This window comes from Trachypithecus francoisi, unplaced genomic scaffold (genome assembly GCF_009764315.1).
Source record: "Trachypithecus francoisi isolate TF-2019V2 unplaced genomic scaffold, Tfra_2.0 Lachesis_group0, whole genome shotgun sequence".
NCBI classification, from domain to species: domain Eukaryota; kingdom Metazoa; phylum Chordata; class Mammalia; order Primates; family Cercopithecidae; genus Trachypithecus; species Trachypithecus francoisi.
In genome coordinates, this window is record NW_022681453.1 from 185,291,299 (window position 1) to 185,313,474 (window position 22,176).

At 39.5% G+C, this 22,176-nt stretch overlaps 1 protein-coding gene across 2 annotated transcripts in view; it reads left to right on the forward strand.

Moving 5' to 3' along the window:
• Positions 1 to 22,176, forward strand: part of STAC (SH3 and cysteine rich domain) — a 154,057-nt gene that overhangs the window by 125,471 nt on the left and 6,410 nt on the right. For both annotated transcript variants that reach the window (XM_033212995.1, XM_033212996.1), the window contains exons 9-10: positions 8,809 to 8,860; positions 8,968 to 9,105. In XM_033212995.1, the coding sequence (XP_033068886.1) occupies positions 8,809 to 8,860; positions 8,968 to 9,105 (190 nt within the window). The remainder of the gene's footprint in view (positions 1 to 8,808; positions 8,861 to 8,967; positions 9,106 to 22,176) is intronic.

Consider the following 22,176-nt stretch of genomic DNA (forward strand, 5'->3'; position numbering starts at 1 on the left):
TGTCCTAGCATCCTCTTGAGTTCTTTTAATAAATCTCAGAGGTTACCCAAGCAAGTAGTATTTCACAAAAGGAGAAAACTTGAGTCAGAATGGTTAAGTCACTTGTTACAAGCCATAAGAATTTCCTAAAAAGTATTATTAAAATAGAGATTCCTGGGCTTCACCTAAGCCTAGAGAGTCAAATCCTACTTGGAAATCTGTATGGTTAAATATCCCCCTGGATTCTGATTATCTGCAGTATCTGAGAACAACTGTGACTTATCCAAAGATATGCAGTGGGCCAGTAGCAGACTCAAAAACCGGAACAGAGGTTTCCCGGTTCTGTCAATGTTCCGTGCACAGGTCTGCATTGGCTTTCTGACCTGTGGCTTGTGTACGTTCTAATGTCCTTCACCCTGCAAGGTTTCAAGACTGAGTAAGACAGAATAAGACTCCGTTGGTGTCTCGTTTCTATTCTCTAAGTACATTACTGCTTGGCAAATGCATCAACTTAATTAAAACTAAATGTAATTCTAATGCACCAATTTGATTTAAAAATAATCTTCACAGTCACCAGGACATCAAAATGCAATTAAAGCTATTTGAGGAAAGTCTCTGATGCATATTATGCTCTGATGCTGCACTATGTCAAGAAACCCAGATATTCCCAAATGTCACTAATGTGTTTAGCAGCCTCCCTCTCACTCAAATGCCTCTCTCAATTAGGTTCTGGAGAGTGTGATCCATGACAGTTCAAGAACATTTACCAAATTCCTTCCAAATTGCCCTTTAGTTGAATGCTTTTCTCTGAGCTGGTCTATGGACTTGAGAAAGTACAGGCGGTCTTGTGGATATCAGGCTTAAGACAAAATCAAAATGCAAATTCAGGAGTTCCTTATTACATACCCATGTGCCAAGACTGTAAAAGATTCTGGACCAAGATAATGTAAATTGGGAAATAAGTCTGGTGAAAAATTAAGTCATAGATCTTGATTAATGGAGCCATTTTGCTGGCTCCTTTTTCTGCCCCCTTCAGCTTGGTTTTACAAGGGTATCTAGTTTTGCTGAGTGACTGGTTGCTATGAACTTGATTTAAGGTTCTTTTTCCCTAATGAATGAGAAAGGGTAGGAAATATTAAAGAGGCTCAAAATAACTATATAGTAAAGTGAGCAGTTCTGATGAGTTTTGACATGGCATGGGTGATGCAAGAGGCTGCTTGATTTAGTGGAGTTAGTCCTAGATTGAAACCTTGCCTGTAAATGGTGAAATCTCTCTTAGCCTGCCTACTTGTATGAAAATGCAACTGTTCATGACAACATTTAGTGAACATTGCCATTGCCCTCTAGGCTCAACCCTGCCAACATCTCCATTACAATCAGCCACCTGGGTAATAGAATACTAGATCCAGCCCCTGGGCCTTGATACACCTTTGTGGTCACTTCATAGAGTGGACAAGGAAGGGGAAGAGGGACAGTATGAAAAGAGGGAGAAGGTTTTCCATAGCTCCGTATCACACCAAATGTTAGCGTCTTAAGCCACTGAAGTCAAAGGCTATTTCATTAACCAACCACCTCTGCCAAAAACCTAATGAGACATAAACATAAAACACAATGATTAGAATAAATCTTCTAATTTACAAGTGAAAAAATGCAGGTTTACATGAAAATTAGCAATTTTAAGCCTTACTGTATATCAACCACAGTGATAAAGACTTAACTTTGAGGCCAGGCATGGTGGCTCATGTCTGTAAGCCCAACATTTTGGGATGCTGAGGCAGGAGGATCATTTGAGGCCGAGAGTTAGAGACCAGCCTGGGCAACATCATGAGACCCTATAAAAAATTTTTAAAGTTAGCTGGGAGTGGTGTCATGTACCTGTAGTCCCAGAGACTTGGGAGGCTGAGGCAGGAGGATTGCTCAAGCCCAGGAGGTAGAGCTGCAGTGACCCATGATTGCACCATTGCACTCCAACCTAGACAACAGAGTGAGACTGTCTCAAAAAAAAAGAAAAAAAGGATTTAACTTTGCAAAGTAAATATAGCTCACAATAATTTATCATGCATAATATATAAGTAAATAAATATAATTGAGATAGCCAATCCTCCAAGAGACATGTATTTGGGATTTTTGTTTGGGATCAATTCTATGCTTGTTTGTCATCTCCCCACCAACCTAGCATCTGCTTCTCCCTCAGGAATGACCCTTACTTTAAACAGTTTACTGTCTTTATCCTTTGAAATTACCGACATCTTGAGGGCAGTAACTATTTTACAATGATAGCCACCATCTAATAGGGGCTTATCTAAATATGCATTACAAGCATTATGTCATTTAGTCCTCAAAAAATATTGATGGAGTAAGTGCTATCATCCTAAACTTACAGATAAGAAAACCCAGGCTTAGATAATTTTTTCATTTTTGTATCCCCCTATGCACACCCAATACCTGAAATTTTGTAAACATTTAGAAAATACTTGAATGTCATATAGTTTTCATAGGATGAATGCGCAGAAATGGAGGAGTGAGACCAGACTCATTTTCTTTGAATTTTAAAACATTCAGAAAGCAAAGGCCCTAGGGCATTCTGCTTTGACCATGTGCTTCCCAAAGTAAGACCACTCTGAGGTCTCAGGTTGTCTCAGATAGTGGAGAAAGTGTTTCTCTCGGAAGCAGTGTCCTCATCTGGAGGGTGTTATGTCTCCTCTCGTAAGAATTTGTGCCCTACTTGGGGATTGGAGAGAGGCTGGACTGGGCAGGGGTTGCCTCAGAACACCTCACACTCCTCCCTCCGAGAGCCCACCCTGGAAGATCTTGCAGAATAGTTCCATGTAGCTGGCCAAGCTCAGTTTATATCATTCCTACCCTCTGTGTACACTGAGTCCCTGCAGACAGTTTACCTGGTGGTGGAAGAGATGGTTCCAACACCCATATGAAAAATCGAGAAATAAGAGAGACAGAAGGACTGTTGAGAATGAACCCAGAAAGCAACCATTAGTTCTCACACACACGTGTGCAAGTACACACACACTTGAAATTAAACCCTGTCCTGCTCACTGGTAAGTCATAATTCTGTAGTTACTTTTGTTATTTTATTCTAATTCTTGCAAGCCTGCAGCCTTACCATTTCAAGAGTTCCTATAAATCATTATATAACCAACTTGAAAATCTTCCTCTGGGCCTATGGCAAATTTTACTGAGCAAACAAAAGCAAAAGGCCAGCTGTGGTGCTCTGACCTCTTTTCACTAAAGGAAACTGATGCTTCAATTGTTTATGAATTGCATTATACTTTACATCGTGGTATACAATTGTGGATTACAATGTAAGCAAAACCTTTACCTGTATGTACAATGCTCTGACTGAATTAAGCAAAGGAACCTTTTAAGTAATTGGGAGCCCATCAAGTTGGTCCCAAGAATTTGGAAATAAAGAGTTAAATTGTAAAATCTAGATGTAATGGATCAAGAAAATAAAGTCTACTAAAAGCAAGAGAATAACTATCAGGCCAGAGAAGGACTTTTCTCAAATGTGCCTGTAGTGTGATAACCCGAATGAAGAAATTATTCCATGGAAAGGGCCTGACCGCCACAGAAGCATGAAACAACTGAGGGCAGAGTCATGGATTAGCCAATGTCTAACCTGGGGAAAGGAGAATTTTAAGCATTAGGCCACCATTCCTCTGGGGCCAATGGCAAGGCTCTCCCTAAATTGAGCCAGTTGGCAGAATGTTTTCATTTGTTTCTTTGATGACATCGCACAACACACCAACACCATGGCAAGAGAAGAGAACTGAATTAAGAAAGGGTTCAGAAGAAAACTCACAGCTGAGAGTGAAGGGCTGCCACTAAGGGCAACACAGAAGGTTGCCCTGGAAGTCAGGGTAACAGCAAGCTGGAGCTACGGTAGGCGGATTATGTATGGCAGGCAGCGGGGTAGGCTAGGTTTCCAGGGGCTCCCTGTAGACTGATTAATTTGAATAATTTTCACAGGTTCTAGGGCATAGAGGATGCCCCTCATTATCTAGTACCTGGCTCTAGAGTGGGACATTAGGGGTGGTACAGAGTGGCCCAGAGTATAAGAGCCCTCATCAGGGAGTTGTTGTGGTGGGGACTTAATCAGCTGCTTAAGAAGGGGAACTGACCAGCCTCCAGCTAGAGCCTCAAAACTGCGTCAACACTCATTTTTAAAAAGTAATAATAAACCGGCCAGGCGCTGTGGCTCATGCCTGAAATCCCAGCACTTTGGGAGGCTGAGGCAGGCGGATCATGAGATCAGGAGTTCGAGACCAGTCTGGCTAATATGGTGAAACCCTGTCTCTACTAAAAATTCAAAAAATCAGCCAGGCATGATGGCGGGCGCCTGTAATCCCAGCTACTCAAGAGGCTGAGGCAGGAGAATTGCTTGAACCTGGGAGGCAGATGTTGCAGTGAGCCCAGATAGCACCACTGCACTCCAGCCTGGGTGACAGAATAAAGCTCTGTCTCAAAAAAATAAAATAAAATAACAACAATAATAATAATAAGCTATGTTACCCAGAGTGGTTTTATCTTGCATGCCTACTCAGATCCACCACCTAGAGCCCAATGTTGAAAAGGATTCTAAATCAGAGTGCAGGCTCTGTGGGAAAGAATGCTGAGATTGTCGGGTAATGCCTGGAAGGGTAAGGAGGCAGTAAAAAATCCCACAAGCCACAGATTTGCTGGCCTAGATGTTAGAGAGTTACTATCTTGGGTTCAAGGGCTCCCCTAGAGCAAGATCCTCTCTATAGTGAAAAAGAGGCATTAGCTATCTCTGCCAGGTGCTTAGAGTGTTTGACTAATCTCAAGAGGAGTCTACTGGTCCTTTTTAGCTACATCTTCTGATTTCCCTCATAGTCCTTAAGCCAATGTACAACTATATACTTATTAATTATACATATATGATATATTTATTATTTATTTATTAGATGTTTTATTATCGATTTACTTGTTTATTATCTATCTTTCTCACTAGACCATTAGTTCTAGTGAGGATTTTATTCACCGAAGTAAACCCAGTGCCTAGTAAAATGACACTCTTTCAGAGCCCATTCTATAAATATTTGTTGAATGAGTGGGTAAACAAAAACAAAAGAAATAATAAATGGATACATAAGTCACTCACCAAGCAATTTTCTGATCCTGGTGGAGCTCTTTTTTAGGAAAAGACAGAACCCTCATCACACTTCAAGAAGTATGTCTGGTATTTCTCATAAGATTATAGCCTGTTATCCCAGTGAGTGCCTTATTCTAATATGTAATTTAGTTAACGAGGGTCAAGTGCTGGGGACTGTCCACCTCTAAGCACAGTCAAGAGTGAGTCTCTGAGTAGACTATAAAATAGAGGTCGGATTCAGGCAGCATCCTCTTTCACCCTTAGGGAAAAGTACCTCCCAGTCTCCCTCTTTCACTCTTAGGGAAAGATACCCACCCCCAACTCTGTTCCCTATTTACAGCTTCTGCCAGAGCAGCAGCAAAGTCATAGTATTTGATACTAACTCATGGTTTCTTAGGTTACTAGTTTAAATAAAATCTGCTGGGGCTTAGAAGATTTTTCTACATTGACTTTCGTCCTTGCCACTTAATTAAATCCCTGACCTGAGAAAGAGTGATTTTCAGCCACCTCGCTTTCTGTGGCATCAGCATGAAACTGTGACTGTTGAAATACCAAAATGCCAGTTGTGCTTAATGCTCCAGGGGTGACAAGCCTGTTATATTTGGAATCCCTGATGAAGACAGATATTAACTGAGAATTGAAAATGACAGCAAAGGAGATTGAATCAGAATAGCAAAATGAATATGCAAATCTACTTTTGCTCCAATTCCTAAACGTGTCAGAAAATACTTTTTGTTTTTTTAACACATGTGTAACAGTACTAGAAAACAAGAGTGCGTGCTAAGAGAGAGCCAGAAATCTTGGGAATTTCCTCGCAGACTACAGCAAATGCAGTTGAGTTGTGAACAATGAAGATGACCAGAGACCAAGGAATACTCGGGACAAAACAGCTGTAGAAGGGGGAGCACATTTAAAGAGACACAGAATGCTCAGGACTTCACTGAAGAGCGTGAAGAGTCTGCAGTGGATTGATTGCATTAACGGCCCTAATTATTCACCCCTCCCTATATTCATGCCCGTGTCATGGGACTTTGCAGTTCCTCTCAAAACAGAGGTGGAGCCTGTTACCCTATCCCTTGAGTCTGAACTGGCCTTGAGACTTGCTTTGGCCAATGAAATGAAGCAAAATGACAATGTGTAAGTTCTGGATCTAAGCCTTAGAGACTTCATGTACTTTGCGTGTCTGCATACGCTGCTCCTGAACCTTGACCATTGCTATGAAACTGACCTTCCAAGGAATGAGAAATGTGGAATAGGGCAAAATCACTGCAGTCGCCTCAGCAAAAGCCAGCCAACACCCAGGCCTGTGAGGGAGCCACTGGGGTTTTGTGGCTGTTTATCACACAGCATTACTGTGACAATACATAATTGATACAGTCTCAACTATTCATAGCACCACATTACTACTTATAATGAACAATTGACAGCAATAATGTTGGACTCCAGAATTAAGCCAACACCTGTACTCTAAAGAAAAAGAACCCATGCCTAAGGAGGGCTCTAATGTGAGCACAGAAGCCTGGGAAAGAAGAACTGTGTTGAGATGACTCTGGACCTTCAGACCTTCTAGAGGGCATAGGGAAAAAGGAAAAGGCAGCTCTACTTAGGAGAAAAATAAATTGACCTTTTCTCTCCCCAAGGGTAAGAAAATCCTCCTTGCTACAGCTATTAGGATAGGAGGAGGAGGCGGCACCGTACTGCTTACCTGCTCTACATTCAAGTATGCAAAAGGGAGATGCACCAATTGGCACACGCTGCTCCCTTAAACAGAGCCTGTAAATAGCCATTGCACTTGAGAGAGAGACCCATGGCAGACCACAGATATCGAATAGTGGAGAAGCCTGTCCACATCCACCTACCTCCATTTTTAGTCTTTCATAAAAAGAGACAACCAAGAAACATTAGATTTTAGAAAAAATACTTGATATGAAAAAGAAGTAATAAGATAAAGGAAGGCCAACTAAATTCAGAGGAAACAAATGTTCAGTAAAAGAAAGAGGCCGGGCATGGTGGCTCACCCCTGTAATCCCAGCACTTTGGGAGGCTGAGGTGGGTGGATCACGAGGTCAGGAAATCAAGACCATCCTGGCTAACAAGGTGAAACCCCGTCTCTACTAAAAATACAAAAATTAGCAGGGTGTGATGGCAGGCGCCTGTAGTCCCAGCTACTCAGGAGGCTGAGGCAGGAGAATGGCGTGAACCCAGCAGGCAGAGTTTGCAGTGAGCCGAGATTGCACCACTGCACTCCAGCCTGGGCAACAGAGCAAGATTCCATCTAAAAAAAAAATAAATATTGTTTTGAAAATATAATAATCTCTGTACAATCCATTATAACATTGCATCCATGATGGAAAGCCGCTTTCAGAACTCTTTTAGAAAAGAATAAGGAAATAATGAGAAATTAGAAAGAAAGAAAACTTTCAGAAATAATAAAGAACCCTTAGAAACTATTTTTTTCTAAAAATGTTTTCTGAAAACTTTTTCTGAAACAATTCTCAGTATTATGATAAATAATAGAAAAGCCCAAATACAAAATAAATGATCAGGAAAATATAACTGAGAAAAAAATTTAAGAACATAGAGGAAAATAAGACTGTAGGTGTGTAAGAAAGACAAAAAATGTGAGGATGGATTCAGAAGGTCCAGCATGTGTTGACTAGAAGTTCCAGAAGGAAAGAAGAGAGAACATCATAGATGGGAGAAAAACATGAAAGAAATAGTAGAGAAAATTTTCCCAGTGTGAAAAATAACAGTCTTTCGATTGTTACAGCTGTGTTGAATAGAAACAATTAACAACAAAAACACATTAGTCTTCAGCCAAACGCAAGTAATTATTGATGAGTGATGTAGACACACACACGCACATGCACACATACACAAATCTAGTACCAAACTCCAATTACATCAGCATAAAAGGTGGCAGGCGGGAAAAATGGAGCTAAGCAAAAGTGTGCTAGGTTTTGAGAAGGTATTGGGAAGGTGTAGATAATGATAAAGATAATGACCAATTCTACATGTATATATCTATGTATAAATGTAAGTGCATGGGAAGGAGTCTAGAAGGACACACAGGGAATGGAAGGTAGATCCATGGGGCTGAGAAGAAGGGAGATTTGTATCTTGAAATGTATCAACTTCTACATTTTGGAGCTTCATGATCATTTATGTATCAAACTACAGGTAACAGTTATTTTTGGCCAGGCACCATGACTCATGCCTGTAATCCCAACCCTTTGGGAAGCCCAGGCAGATGGATTACAAGGTCAGGAGATGGAGACCATCCTGGCCAACATGGTGAAACCACATCTCTACTAAAAATACAAACATTAGCTGGGCATGGTGCAGGTACCTGTAATCCCAGCTACTCAGGAGGCTGAAGCAGGAGAATGGCTTGAACCAGGGAGTCAGAGGTTGCTGTGAGCCAAGATCGCGCCACTGCACTCCAGCCTGGCGACAGAGCAATACTCTATTCAAAAAAAAAAAAATGGTTATTTTTATAATACAGCATAAAATCATGTTTGCCTTCAATGTGTAATAAAGCTATTTTCTTGGGTAGGAAGAACTGATAAAAGTTATATTTACTTTACTTCTATTTCTTTTAAGACTATTTGTGTAAATGAGAAATGAATACTCCTGACTTTAAAGTATCTTATTTTTCTTTTTTTACCTTTACCCAACTCATTCATTCTTCATTTTAGGCCAGGAGACATAATTACTCTTTTAGAGGATTCCAATGAAGACTGGTGGAAAGTAAGTGTTCCTCTTTCTTTAAAAAAAAAAAAAAGAGAAAATCGTTTGATAACTATAATTACAATACATGCTACAATTGTGGGTGCATGCCTCCTTTTTCCTTTCAGGGGAAAATTCAAGACAGAATTGGCTTCTTTCCTGCCAACTTTGTTCAGAGACTACAACAAAATGAGAAGATTTTTAGATGTGTTAGAACCTTCATTGGGTGTAAGGAACAGGGGCAGATAACACTGAAAGAGAATCAGGTGAGTAAATCACACAAACACATTCCAGATATGAGCCAAATAGGGTGTCATTTTAATAGACATAATAATATGTATAAATCTGAATGAGTGGGGTCACATTCAAAGTATGCACTTTGAGAAAAGATATACTTACTCCAATGATGTCAGTGTTGTAGGAGCAAAACATGCAAACTAAAATTTTAGGAATCTCACTTGGTGATACCTGTTCATAAAGGAAATGTCATAGCGGCAGGTGAGGACATCTCGTCCCCCATGCTCTTCTCTGAGGACCACTGGTCTCTGATGTAGGCAGCTTCTCTCATTCAGGCTCTGAGTTAGTGTCCACCAATGGCGTGGTTAATTCTTCAATGCTCTCTAATGAATACTTTGTCATTAGTTGTTGCTGTTAGGAACCTCTTGGGTTTTATTATCTGGACTCCAAGCCTCTACCTGTTCACTGAAGCTCATAACAGCTTCATATCACTGCAAAAGACAATAGACTAAACTTAGATAACCAGATACTATCTCAGGCTCATAAATGAACGTCTCCGTATGTATAATCTAGAGGTGCCTGTCACCATCTTGCTCCAGGGCCAAGTTGAATGTAGAGTTCTCTTTGATGCTGTCAATTTTCCTGAGAAGTAAAATGTGAAGCCCCACATTTGTATGTCTTTAAGCTCCACCATCTCACGGCTGGAATGTTGATAGAGACAAACAGCATTCTCACACCTTAACTCTCTGGACTACTCTTCCTGTCTTTGTCTTCCAGCAGAGAGAGGCCTTCCTGCCCTCCCTTCTTCTCTGACTGCAGCTCCCCTCAGGTCATATCCTGTGTCCTCCCTACAGAGTAAAATAAAATGCTGGGACTTATGGCCGGGCTTGGTGGCTCACGCCTGTAATCCCAGCACTTTGGGAGGCCGAGGAAGGTGCATCATGAGGTCAAGAGATGGAGACCATCCTGGCCAACATGGTGAAAACCCGTCTCTACTAAAAATACAAAAGTTAACTGGGCGTGGTAGCACACGTCTGTCATCCCAGCTACTTAGGAGGCTCAGGCAGGAGAATCGCTTGAACCAGGGAGGTGGAGGCTGCAGTGATCTGAGATCGCACCACTGCACTCCAGCCTGGTTTGTTCTTGATATATTAGTGGAGGATTTGGGGAATTAAAATTTTATTTCCTCTCCCAACAAAGTCTCACAGGGGACTTTAATTTTCAACTTCGGAAGTCAAAATCTTTCCTCTGTTTCTTTCTGCATTCTTGGTATAAGAATTTTATTATTTCCCAAAGTGATGAATGCCTAAAGTTGAAATTGATAAGGCTTGCCCTCCCAGGAAGTTCAAAATGAAAAAGGCATTGATAATTTTAATACATCTCTGTTCAATAGAGTTGCCGAAAACACATCTTGAATGTCTTTTTTAGGATTGCCTCGAAGACAGTTTCTCAGTCACACAAGAAAATCAGTCATTACCTTGAAATTATAGCTGATTTGTCGTTTTAAAAATTGTTTTGCCCCACTTCATCAGCCATTGTATATTCCACATGGAGCTTTAACTGACTTTACCATTTTCAGACTAACAAATATATCCTCAAAGAACAATAACTTACCTTTTCTTTTTTTTTTCTTTTTTTCTTTTTTTTCTTCTGAGATGGAGTTTCGCGCTTGTTGCCCAGGCTGGAGTGCAATGGTGCTATCTCGGCTCACAGCAACCTCCACCTCCAGGGTTCAAGGCATTCTCCTGCCTCAGCCTCCAGAGTAGCTGGGACTAGAGGCATGCGCTACCACACCCTGCTAATTTTTTTTTCTATTTTTAGTAGAGATGGGGGTTTCTCTGTGTTGGTCAGGCTGGTCTTGAATTCCAGACCTCAGGTGATCCACCCGACTTGGCCTCCCAAAGTGCTGGGATTACAGGCGTGAGCCACTTGCGCCCGGCCGATTTACCTTTTCTTTGTGGCTATTCAAAAGAATCTTTAAAAGAAAAATCTTAAGAAAAATGATAATATGGAGGGCAGCTTTTTTAAAAAAATGCAACTCACCCTCCCTCTATATTCAAGTAAGTGAAAATCATTGAGAATAAGAGACCGATAATTCTGAGTATTACTTTCCCTATATATTTTAACAAAGGTGGGGATGGAATCATTGAAACTGGCACTTTCATAAATGCTAGGAGACATTAGTCCACTCATTTGGATACTGATTTTCAATAGGATCTTTAAAAGAAAAATCTAAAGAAAAATGATAATATGGAGGACAGCTTTTTAAAAAAAATGTAACTCACCCTCCCTTTATACTCAAGTAAATGAAAATCATTGAAAATAAGAGACCGATAATTCTGAGTATTACTTCCCCTATATATTTTAACAAAGGTGGGGATGGAATCATTGAAACTGGCACTTTCATAAATGCTGGAAGACATTAGTCCACTCATTTGGATACTGATTTGGTACCATGTGCTAAGAGCCATGAAATTGCTCAACTTCATGAATACAGTAATTCCATTTTCTATAATGTATCCAAGAAAATAACCTAAAGTAAACAGGGAGAGGCTTTATGCAAAAAGACACTCATCAGAGTGATATTCATGATGGTGAGAATTAGGAACAATTGCACAGACAATGGACGTGATTAATTCACTGACAATATTTTCATTAATGGACAATGTTAGGAACCTAAGCAATTGTGATGGTGTTATGATAATATTATGGAATTGGAATAGTGGAATCTGAACCCAGATCCCAGTCACTGTTCTCCCAAGGTAGAACAAAGGGAGAGATGCAGATGGGGCCTGAAGCCCTGTTTTCATTCATGAACCATAGTAAACCAGACAGAGTACCAGATGCGATCTAGAGACCTAAGAGGCCTCACCACAGCCCACCCACCTTACCACCACCACCATGGGCTGGTCTGAATCTGAGGATCTAATGGTACCAGATGCCCCATGGGAGAAAAGGAGCAGAAAGGACTGTGGCAAAACTGGAGTAAGATGGCCCAATTCCTTCCCAGAAGGAACAAGAGAGAAGGAAGCTTTAAGAGACAGTGAGAAACCCCCAGCACCTGTGGTGCAATCAGATCTTCTGTCTTTGGAGAAGTGAGGAGGGACCTAGGAGAGAGGGCAGATATCTTCAGATATTGTGTCACCATCTTAAATGATGGCTTCATAAACCATGAACAAATAAATATTAATGATACAATGGTAGTATAAAATTTTACGGCTTTTTTCTCTTCCATTTAAATTACTTTCATGGTATATATTTACAAAAATAAAATTTAAACAGTAGCACAATTTAAAATACTCAATCTTGTCTTTTGAATCTAATAACATAAAAGTACACAGTGTTGCTGTGATTTTCCTGGGCCTCAACTTTGCACAAGTGTACACAAATGCACACACACAACACACACATCACCATATCCAACAATTGCTGTATCGAATTGCATTATCTGCTGCTGCTTATATAGATGCAATAACCCCAAGAGGTGTAATGCCATCTAACGATTTTTGGTTGTTAAAATCTCTAATGTCCTTAGGAAATTGGGTCACTGGACTCTATGGTTTCACCCTGGTTTTACAGTTTTAGCTGAAATTGACATCCTTCCCTTTTATAAAAATTGCTTATATGACACTTTAGGACACATTGCATTTCGTAAATTGCACAAACTCTCTTTTACCCGGTTGCTTGTAGACAGAATATATGTGTAAACAAATCAAAAGTCATCAATGTGCTGACATGAAATATACCTCACTTAAGAGCACCTGATCCTTCATTTTCTGCCCAAAGTTGTCTGTTCCCCCTGGGGCTGTTATTTGCCAACCTGTCACTTGCCTGCACACTCCCCAAAGAGGTAACAGCAGAAGCCAGCATCTGCCTATGAAGAGCAGTGGCATCCGAAGATTCCCCATAATGACAATATCCCTGGAAACCCACTACCCCTACCCCTGGAAGACTGCACTGACCACTCTGTCTCCCATAAAAGTATATGCAAACCCCACATGACTATTCCTTTTTGGATGTGATGACCTGTTTTGGGGTCTGCTTTTTGAAAGAGAACCTTTTATCTCTAGTCCCTGGCTCACAGAAAAGGAAAGAACAAATTAATACTGTCTTAAACATTGTCACAATAATAATTCTTATAAGAACCATAATTATTAGTCATTATTTAATGTCGTACAGACACATTGTATAAATAAAGTTTATACACATGCGTGTGAATTTTACAGATTCATTATTTCTATTTTATAAATGAGAAAACAAACACTCAGAGAGGTTATGTGCCTTGCTTCAGGGGCAAAAACCTAGTGAGTGTCCAGGCTGGAACATAAACACGGGTCTGCAAACTCCAAGTCAAGGCTTTCCACTAGCCATGTGCCCTGAACAATGTGGAAAGAACTCTGAATAGTGAAGAGCAGCTTTGTTCCTAAGGATGGCGAGTGTCATAAAGGCAGCTGTCTTGGGACCAAAGGACTCCTTGAAAACAAGTTCTTGCTCATGTGGGCTCCGAGTATTGAGTCATTCTTGATTCCAGGCAAAGGCATCCTCATCCGACTGACACCCCATCTCTGATGCGATACACAACTCACAAAGCAAATGGGCACTTTTCCCAGCTTGATTCCATGCCAACACTTCAACCTTCCCCAAGTTTACCCAACTGTATCCTTCCTGATCCAAAAATTTGGGAAGTCTTTTGAATAAAATAAATTTGGGAAGAATGTTCATCTTTATTGGCAAAGTGTTATTCAATAATCTTGCCAGCATGTTTTTTTTTTTTTTTCAGAATAATCTTATGCTTTCCCATTTGAGGTCAAACATTGTTTTTGTGTTATTAAAATACAATCAGTGAAACCAGAAGGCAAATTAAAATTTGCTCAAGTTGATCAATTGCTACAAGCAGAACATCTGTTCAGTGACTCCCACCAATTCCTTGGCATATTCCTCACAATTTTTTTTTCTGGAAATGGGCCTCATACCTGTGTTCTCTGCCCTCATGGTTAAACTGAATCTGTTAGGGGTTGGGGTGTGGAGGAGGTAAGGCAAACAATTCAGCCTCTTCAGCTAGACATGTTCAAGATGCAACAGAGCATTTCAGCCTGAACCTGGAACCAAATGGATCTGCTCATCATTATTGTCTTCTTTTATTTTAGGTTCAGAGGTACAACATGTGCAGGTTTCTTATATAGGTAAATTGCATGCCATGGGGGTTTGGTATACAGATTAATTCACCACTCAGGTGAATTATTTCACCACTCAGGTAATAATAAAATAGTACCAATTTTTTAAATACATCAGCCATCTCAAAGAAAAAATGCCTTTTAAAAATCCAGTTTAGAAACAAACTTCAAAATTTGTCTCCACTTTAGTGTCCTAAGTTATTTTAGGTAGAAGATTTCAAAATATGCTTGTTAATTGCAGGGAGTATGTAATAGAAAGAGCACAGATACTAGTGTCATACAGAAATGGTTCTATATCCTGTGTGATTTTGACAAAGTAGCCTCTGAATGTCAACCTTCTCATCAGTATAGTAGCATCTCCCTCTTGAACTTGATGTGAGGGTTAAATGTGCTCACCTATGTAAAGCCTTAGCACAGTGCCTGGCCGCCACAGATGCATAGCAGAAGTCATTTTCCTGGCTACCATGATCCCTAACGAGTAAAGCCTAAATGAGGAATTCATCTGCAGTGGTTAATGCCACGTACACTTACCCAGTAAGCACCAGAAAATAGCCAACATGGTATTTATAACCCTACAAATATAAAGAGACAAATGGTCATTAACAAAAAAAAAAAAAAAAAAAGAAATTTGATTCTAAAGATAAATGCAATGCACATCTTTGATTAAATCACATTTTCTACCTCTGTGGTTAACCTGTCTGATAATTATTGCTTTTTTTTTTTTTTTTTTTTTTTGCAGAGCTCTTGTTTCCAAATACAGTTAAGTTATTCATTTTTTATGAACACAGTGAGAGTTTGCATTGACACAAGTATATTTTCTGTTTCCTCCTCCTCCTCCTTCTTTGTCTTCTTTTTGTGAGGCAGGGTCTCACTCCCTAGGCTCAGGTAATCCTCCCACCTCAGCCTCCTAGTCAGCTGGGACCACAGGTGTGCACCACCATGCCCAGATAATTTTTGTATTTAATGTAGTGATGGGGTTTTGACATGTTGCTAAGGGTGGTCTCAAAGTCCTAGACTCAAGCAATCCCCAGCCTCCCAAAATACTAGGATTACAGGCATAAGCCACTGCACCTGGTCTCTTCATTTTTAAATTTTAAAATGTATCCTTATTAAATCAACTTTAAAATACCATAAAAACGTTTCTTTAATGGGAATGACATTGAATCTATAAATTGCTTTGGGCAGGATGGCCATTTTCATGATACTTTTTTTCTATCCATGAGCATGGAATGCTTTTCCATTTATTTGTGTCCTCTCTTATTTCCTTGAGCAGTGTTCTGTAGCTCTCCTTGAAAAGGTCCTTCGCTCCCCTTGTTAGCTGTATTCTAGGCATTTTAGTCTCTTTGTACTAATTGTGAATGGGAGTTCATTCATGATTTGGCTCTTTGCTTGTCTGTTGTTGGTGTATAGTAATGCTTGTGATTATTGAACATTGATTTTGTATCCTGAGACTTTGCTAAAGCTGTGAATCAGCTTAAGAAGCTTGGGCTGAGATTATGGAGTTTACTCAATATAGGATGATGACATCTGCAAACAGGACAGTTTGACTTCCTCTCTTCCTATCTGAACACCTGTTATTTCTTTCTCTTGCCTGACTGCCCTGGCCAGAATTTCCAATACTATGTTGAATAGGAGTGGTGAGAGGGGGCATACTTGTTGTGCTAGTTTTCAAGGAGAATGCTTCCAGCTTTTGCCTATTCAGTGTAACATTGGCTGTGGGTTTGCCATTAATGGCTCTTATTCTTCTGAGGTATGCTCCTTCAATACCTAGTTTATTGAGAGTTTCTAAAATGAATGGACATTGAATTTTATTGGAGGCCTTTTCTGCATGTATTGAGATAATCATGTGGTTTTTGTCTTTAGTTCTGTTTATGTGTGAATTACATGTATTGAACCAGCCTTGCATCCTGAGAATGAAACCAACTTGATCATGGTGAATAAGCTTTTTGATGTGCTGCTGGATTCAGTTTGCCAGTAGTTTATCAAGGATTTTTGCATCAATGTTCATCAGGGATATTGGCCTGAAGTTTTCTTTTTTTGTTGTATCTCTGCCAGGTTTTAGTATCAGGATAATGCTGGCCTCATAAAATGAATTAGGGTGGGTCCCTCCTTTTCAATTGTTTGGAATAGTTTCAGAAGAAATGGTACCAGCTCCTCTTTGTACCTCTGGTAGAAATCAGCTGTAAATCCATCTGGTCCTGGGCTTTTTTTGGTTGGTAGGCTATTTGTTACTGCCTTAATTTCAGAACCTGTGATTGGTCTATTCAGGGATTCAACTTCTTCCCTGTTCAGTCTTGGGAGGGTGTATGGCCATTGACATTCTTCATAGGATTAGAAAAAAAAACTACTTTAAAACTCGTATGACTTCCTCCTGGACTGCAAGAAGTCGCTCTTCTTCTACCAGAAGGCCAGGACCTTCGCCACAGAGCTCAACGTCCACAGGGTCAACCTGTCTCCTCTGCCACTCTGTGGGTGGGCCCCCTGGTTGGCCCCCAGCCACCCTCGCTGAGGACAGCATCTGAGGAGTGGGTTTTGTGCAAGGAGAATGGTCTCCTGCCTCTCCTGGTGTCTCCAGTGGCTCATTTTCTGGGAAATAGAGGCATGAAAGCAGGGTTCAAAAAGCAATAAAGCAGGGTTCCAATGGCAATTGTTTTTGTAATAACATAAAAAAAAATTCATATGAAACCAAAAAGGAGACTGTATAGACAAGGCAACCCTAAGCAAAAAGAACAAAGTTGGAGGCATCCTGCTACCTGGCTTCAAACTATACTACAAGGCTAAAATAACCAAAACAGCATGGTACTGGTACAAAAACAGACACATAGGCCAATGGAACAGTATAGAGATCTCAGAAATAAGACCACACATCTACAACCATCTAATCTTTGACAAACCTGACAAAAACAAGCAATGGGGAAAGGAGTCCCTATTTAATAAGTGGTGCTGTGGAAATGGGCTAGACATATACAGAAGACTGAAGCTGGACCCCTTTCTTATACCTTATACAAAAATTAACTCAATCATTCAGGACATAGGCACAGGCAAAGATTTCCTGATGAAAACATCAAAAGCAATTGCAACAAAAGCAAAAATTGACAAATGGAATCTAATTAAACTGAAGAGCTTCTGCAAAGCAAAAGAAACTATCAGAGTGAACAGACAGCCTGCAGAATGGGAGAAAATTATTGCCCATCTGACAAAGGTCTAATATCCAAAATCTACAAGGAACTTAAACAAATTTACAAAAAAAAAAAAAAAAAAAAAATCCCAAACAACCCCAGTAAAAAGTGGGCAAAGGACATGAACAGACACTTCTCAAAAGAAGATATTTATGTGACTGGCAAATATATGAAGAAAAGCTCAACATCACTGATCATTAGAGAAATGCAAATCAAAACCACAAAGAGATACCATCTCACTCCAGTCAGAATGGTGATTATTAAAAAGTCAAGAAACAACAAATGCTGGTGAGGCTGTGGAGAAACAGAAATGCTTTTACACTGTTGGTGGGAATGTAAATTAGTTCAACCATTGTGGAAGATAGTGTGGCAATTTCTCAGAAACCTAGAACCAGAAATACCATTTGACCAATCGATCCTATTACTGGATATATACACAAAGGAATATAAATCACTTTATTATAAAGATAAATGCATGCATATGTTCATTGCAGCATTATTCCCAATAACAAAGACATGGAATCAGCCCAAATGCCTATCAATGAAAGACTGAATAAAGAAAATATGCTACACATACACCACAGAATACTATGCAGCCATAAAAGGAACAAGATCATGTTTGCAGGGACACGGATGGAGCTGGAAGCCATTATCCTCAGCAAACTAATGCAGGAACAGAAAACCAAACACTGCATGTTCTCAGTCCTAAATGGGAGCTGAACAATGAGAACACATGGAAAAAAGGGAGGGAACAACACACACTAGGGCCTATCGGGGCAGGGGTGTGATGGAGTAGTGAGAGGGAGAGCATCAGGACAAAATAATGCACATGGGCTTAATACCTAGGTGATGGGTTGATAGGTGCAGCAAAGCACCATGGCACACGTTTACCTAGCTAACAAACCTGCACATCCTGCACATATATCCTGGAACATAAAATAAAATAAAACTTTTTAAAAAGTAAACAAAAAATACTGATCTAAAAAGTGGACTTTAAAATACTTAGGAAAATTAATTAAGTCCATAAATTGAACATTTATGTGGAATTTAGTCTATTTTACTCTAGTTGATTGAACATTAAATATCCACCTGAAAAAAAAATCTTTAAATTCATGCATAGTTTTATTGCACCTATAGAACCATTTTCATGTATTGTGCTCTATCAAAGCTGTAATAAAAACAGAAAAAAAAATTTTTATTACAAAACCAAAAGGCATTTATTTTGGAGAAATTTTGAAGGAAAATATTTTTAAGAGATATAAAAGATAAAATAGAGACCATAAGCAATTCAACAAATAAATTATTACCAACATAAACACTTTGGCATATTTCTTGACAAACTTTTAATTCACATTTTGATATCATATCCTCTTTAGTTTCCTAATGTTTAAAAAATGTAGTTATTAAATGTTTACCAAAACACAGGTTTTAAGAAAGTTTTATTGGAACATAGCTAAATTTATTCCTATATATATGGTCTGCGGCTGCTTTCATGCTACAACTGAACAGCTGAGTTGAGCCATTGCAATAGAGACCAGATGGCCTGCAAAGCCTACAATATTTAGTATTTGGCCCTTTCTAGAAAAAGTTTGCCAATCTTTAGTCTAGACGTACAGGAGTGTGTTTAAGTTCCTCCTATTATTGGATATTCAGAATTTTTATTTTTTAAACTGTTATTGATAACTGCAATGAACATCTTTGAAGCTAAATATTTGTCTCTAACTCTGATTGTTTTCTTAGGGTATACTTTAGAATTTAGAGGAAAACAGATCAAGACTTGTACAATTCTTGATGCATACTGCCAAATTGCATTCAGAAAGGTCTTGCCAACTTACACTCACACCAGCTGTTCATGAGCATATCTAGATCATCACATGCTTGCAAGAATTGAACATTACTATTTTTTGTTGTGTCGGTTTGATAGATTAATAATATTTCATGCTAATCTGCATTTTCTGGATGGTTAAAGAGGCTTACATTTTATCTCATATATATAGAGCATTTATTTTTTCTAATAATCTGTTTATGTACTTGGCCCATTTTCTTACATTATATAAAAAGTTTTCTACCTTTGAAGAATATTTATATCTGGTGTACCACATGTGACCAATATTTTCTCTAGTTTATCATTTGTCCTTTGCTCTCAATGCCTCTTTCTCCAGGAACTTAATCATTCCTTGGTTGGATCATTTCTAGTTTACCATACTTCCTTTATAGTTTGAATGTCTTTATTATTTTACACTTCTTTATCTCTCTCTAATTCCTCCCGAGACTGTTTCACTTTGATTTTCTGAAGTTTCAATTCAGTCTTTCATTGTTTCTAATACATGTTAGTTTAGTATTTATTTCTTTGTAGACTTTTCTTCTCAGTCAGCCCCTTTCTTCTACAGCATATTTTCTTTTCTTTAACTTTTAAGTTCAGGGGTACAGTGCAGGTTTGTTATATAGGTAAACTTATGTCCTGGGGATTTGTTGTACAGTTTATGTCCTCACCTAGGTATTAAGCCTAGCACCCATTAGTTACTTTTTCTGATCCCCTCCATCCTCCCACCCTTCACCCCCCAAAAGGTCCCAGTGTGTGTTATTCCCCTATGTGTGTCCATGTGTCCTCATCATTTAGCTCCAACTTACAAGTGAGAACACTCGGTATTTGGTTTTCTGTTCCTGTGTTAGTTTGCTAAGGATAATGGCCTATAGCTCCATCCACGTCCCTGCAAAGAATATGATCTTGTTGTTTTATGGCTGCTTAGTATTCCATGGTGTATACATACCCCAAATTTGGGATACATATATTTTGTTTATCCAGTCTACCATTGATGGGTATTTAGGATGGATCTGTGCCTTTGCTATACAGCATGTTTTCTTTGCATCTCATTGCATCATCTCTTTACCTCAAGATATTTTCTCCTTATAACACTGAGGCCAAGTCTTCCTTCAACGTACTGCATTCAGTATGTCTGAAATGATAACTCTGAGACATATGTGCATATTTTCTGCAATTTTTTAAATGTTTTATTGTTATAGTCTTGGTCCTTTTATCCTGTGGTAGGCAGGATAACCCAAAGATGCCCAGGTCCTAATCTCCAAAACTTTGAATATGTTACTTTATATGACAAAAGGAACTTTGTAGATGTGATTAAGTTAAAGATTTTGTGACCAGTAGATTATCTGGATTACCAGGGTGAGCCCAGTATAATTACAGAGATCCTTAGAAGAGGGAGACAAGAGGGCCAGAGTCAGAGGAGATGTGATGATGGAAGCTGAGGTCAGAGAGAGAGAGATTTGAAGATGCTATGTTCCTGGCCTTGAAGGTGAAGGAAAGCGCCATGAGCCAAGGAATATAGGTGATGACTTCTAGAGCTGGAAAAGACAAGGAAACAGATTCCCTCTTGGAGCTTCTAGAAAGAATGCAGCCCTGCCAGCACCTTGTTCTTAGGACTTCTGAACTCTAGAATTGTAAGATAATAAATGTGTGTTGTTATAAGCCACAAAATTTGGGGTAATTTATTGTAGCAGCAATAGGAAACGAATCCAGCTTTTACACAAAAGGGGCTTTGCAGATGTGATGAAGGTTATGGGCCCTGAGATGGGGAGATACTCTAGATTGTCTATGTGGGCCTAATCTAATCACTTGAGCCCTTAAGAACAGAGAAATGTGTCTGGCTAGTGTCAGGGAGATGCAACAGAAGAGGACAGATGAGAAATGAAGTAAAAGTGTAAGTCAAAGAGAGATAAAGTATGAGAGAGACTCAGCCTACTATTATTGGAAATGAAGATGGAGAAAGGAGACCACAAGCCAGAGGATGAGGGTGGCCTCTAGAAGCTGGAAACAGGCATCTCAGTCCTCCAGCCACAGGGAGGTGAACTCAGCATCAACCTAAATGAGCCTAAAATTAAATACTCCCCTAGAGAAAAAGTAAAGAAAGAATGGAATAGAGCCCTTTTGACTCCTTGATTTGGGCCTTATAAAACCCAGAGCAGAGAAAACTAGCCAAGTCCACTAGACCTACAAAACTGTGATACAATAAATGGTGTTGTTTAAGGCTTCTCTAAGTTTGTGGTGATTTGTTACAACAGTAATAGCAGATGAATAAACATCTCAAATTACAAAACTCAAACTCAACCTCGAAGGGTCTATTTTACTCCTATAATAAAGAGTCTGATAGAGGCCAGTTCTTGGGTTGATAATTCAGTGGCTTGATCCCCTGATCAGAGAACCAAATTCTTCCACATTTCTGCTAAGCCATCCTTGAAATGGTGACTACGTCCCCTAGTGGTCACAGATGGCTGCAGCCACTCCAGGAATCCTTCCAGACAAAAATTTTCTTCCTAAGGCATCTCTTTTAATAGTGCCGGGGGGAACCTTTCCCAGAACTTCCCTAGCAGATATTTCATCTTGCTTCATTGGCTACAACTAAATTCTACGTAAACCACTAAGAATCACTAACAAGGAGGATAGAAACAGGACTTGGATCAATTAAATTTACCTAAGTTACATAGGATAGGGATGGGCAATAGAATGAAAGGTAGGACTCTGCCTCATGGGAAAACGACAGAAAGGACCATAAGTACCAATCATCAGTGTTTGCCTTAAGGTTTTGTTTCCTAGCACAGTGAGTGATTGATGCAGAACTAAGGTTGCCCAGCTGAAATGATGAGTGAATTAGTCTGAATCCAGCTCAGTTTCCACCAAATGCAAAAACCAAAGTAGAGAATATGGATACGTGATCAGAAGTCTAAAATGTCA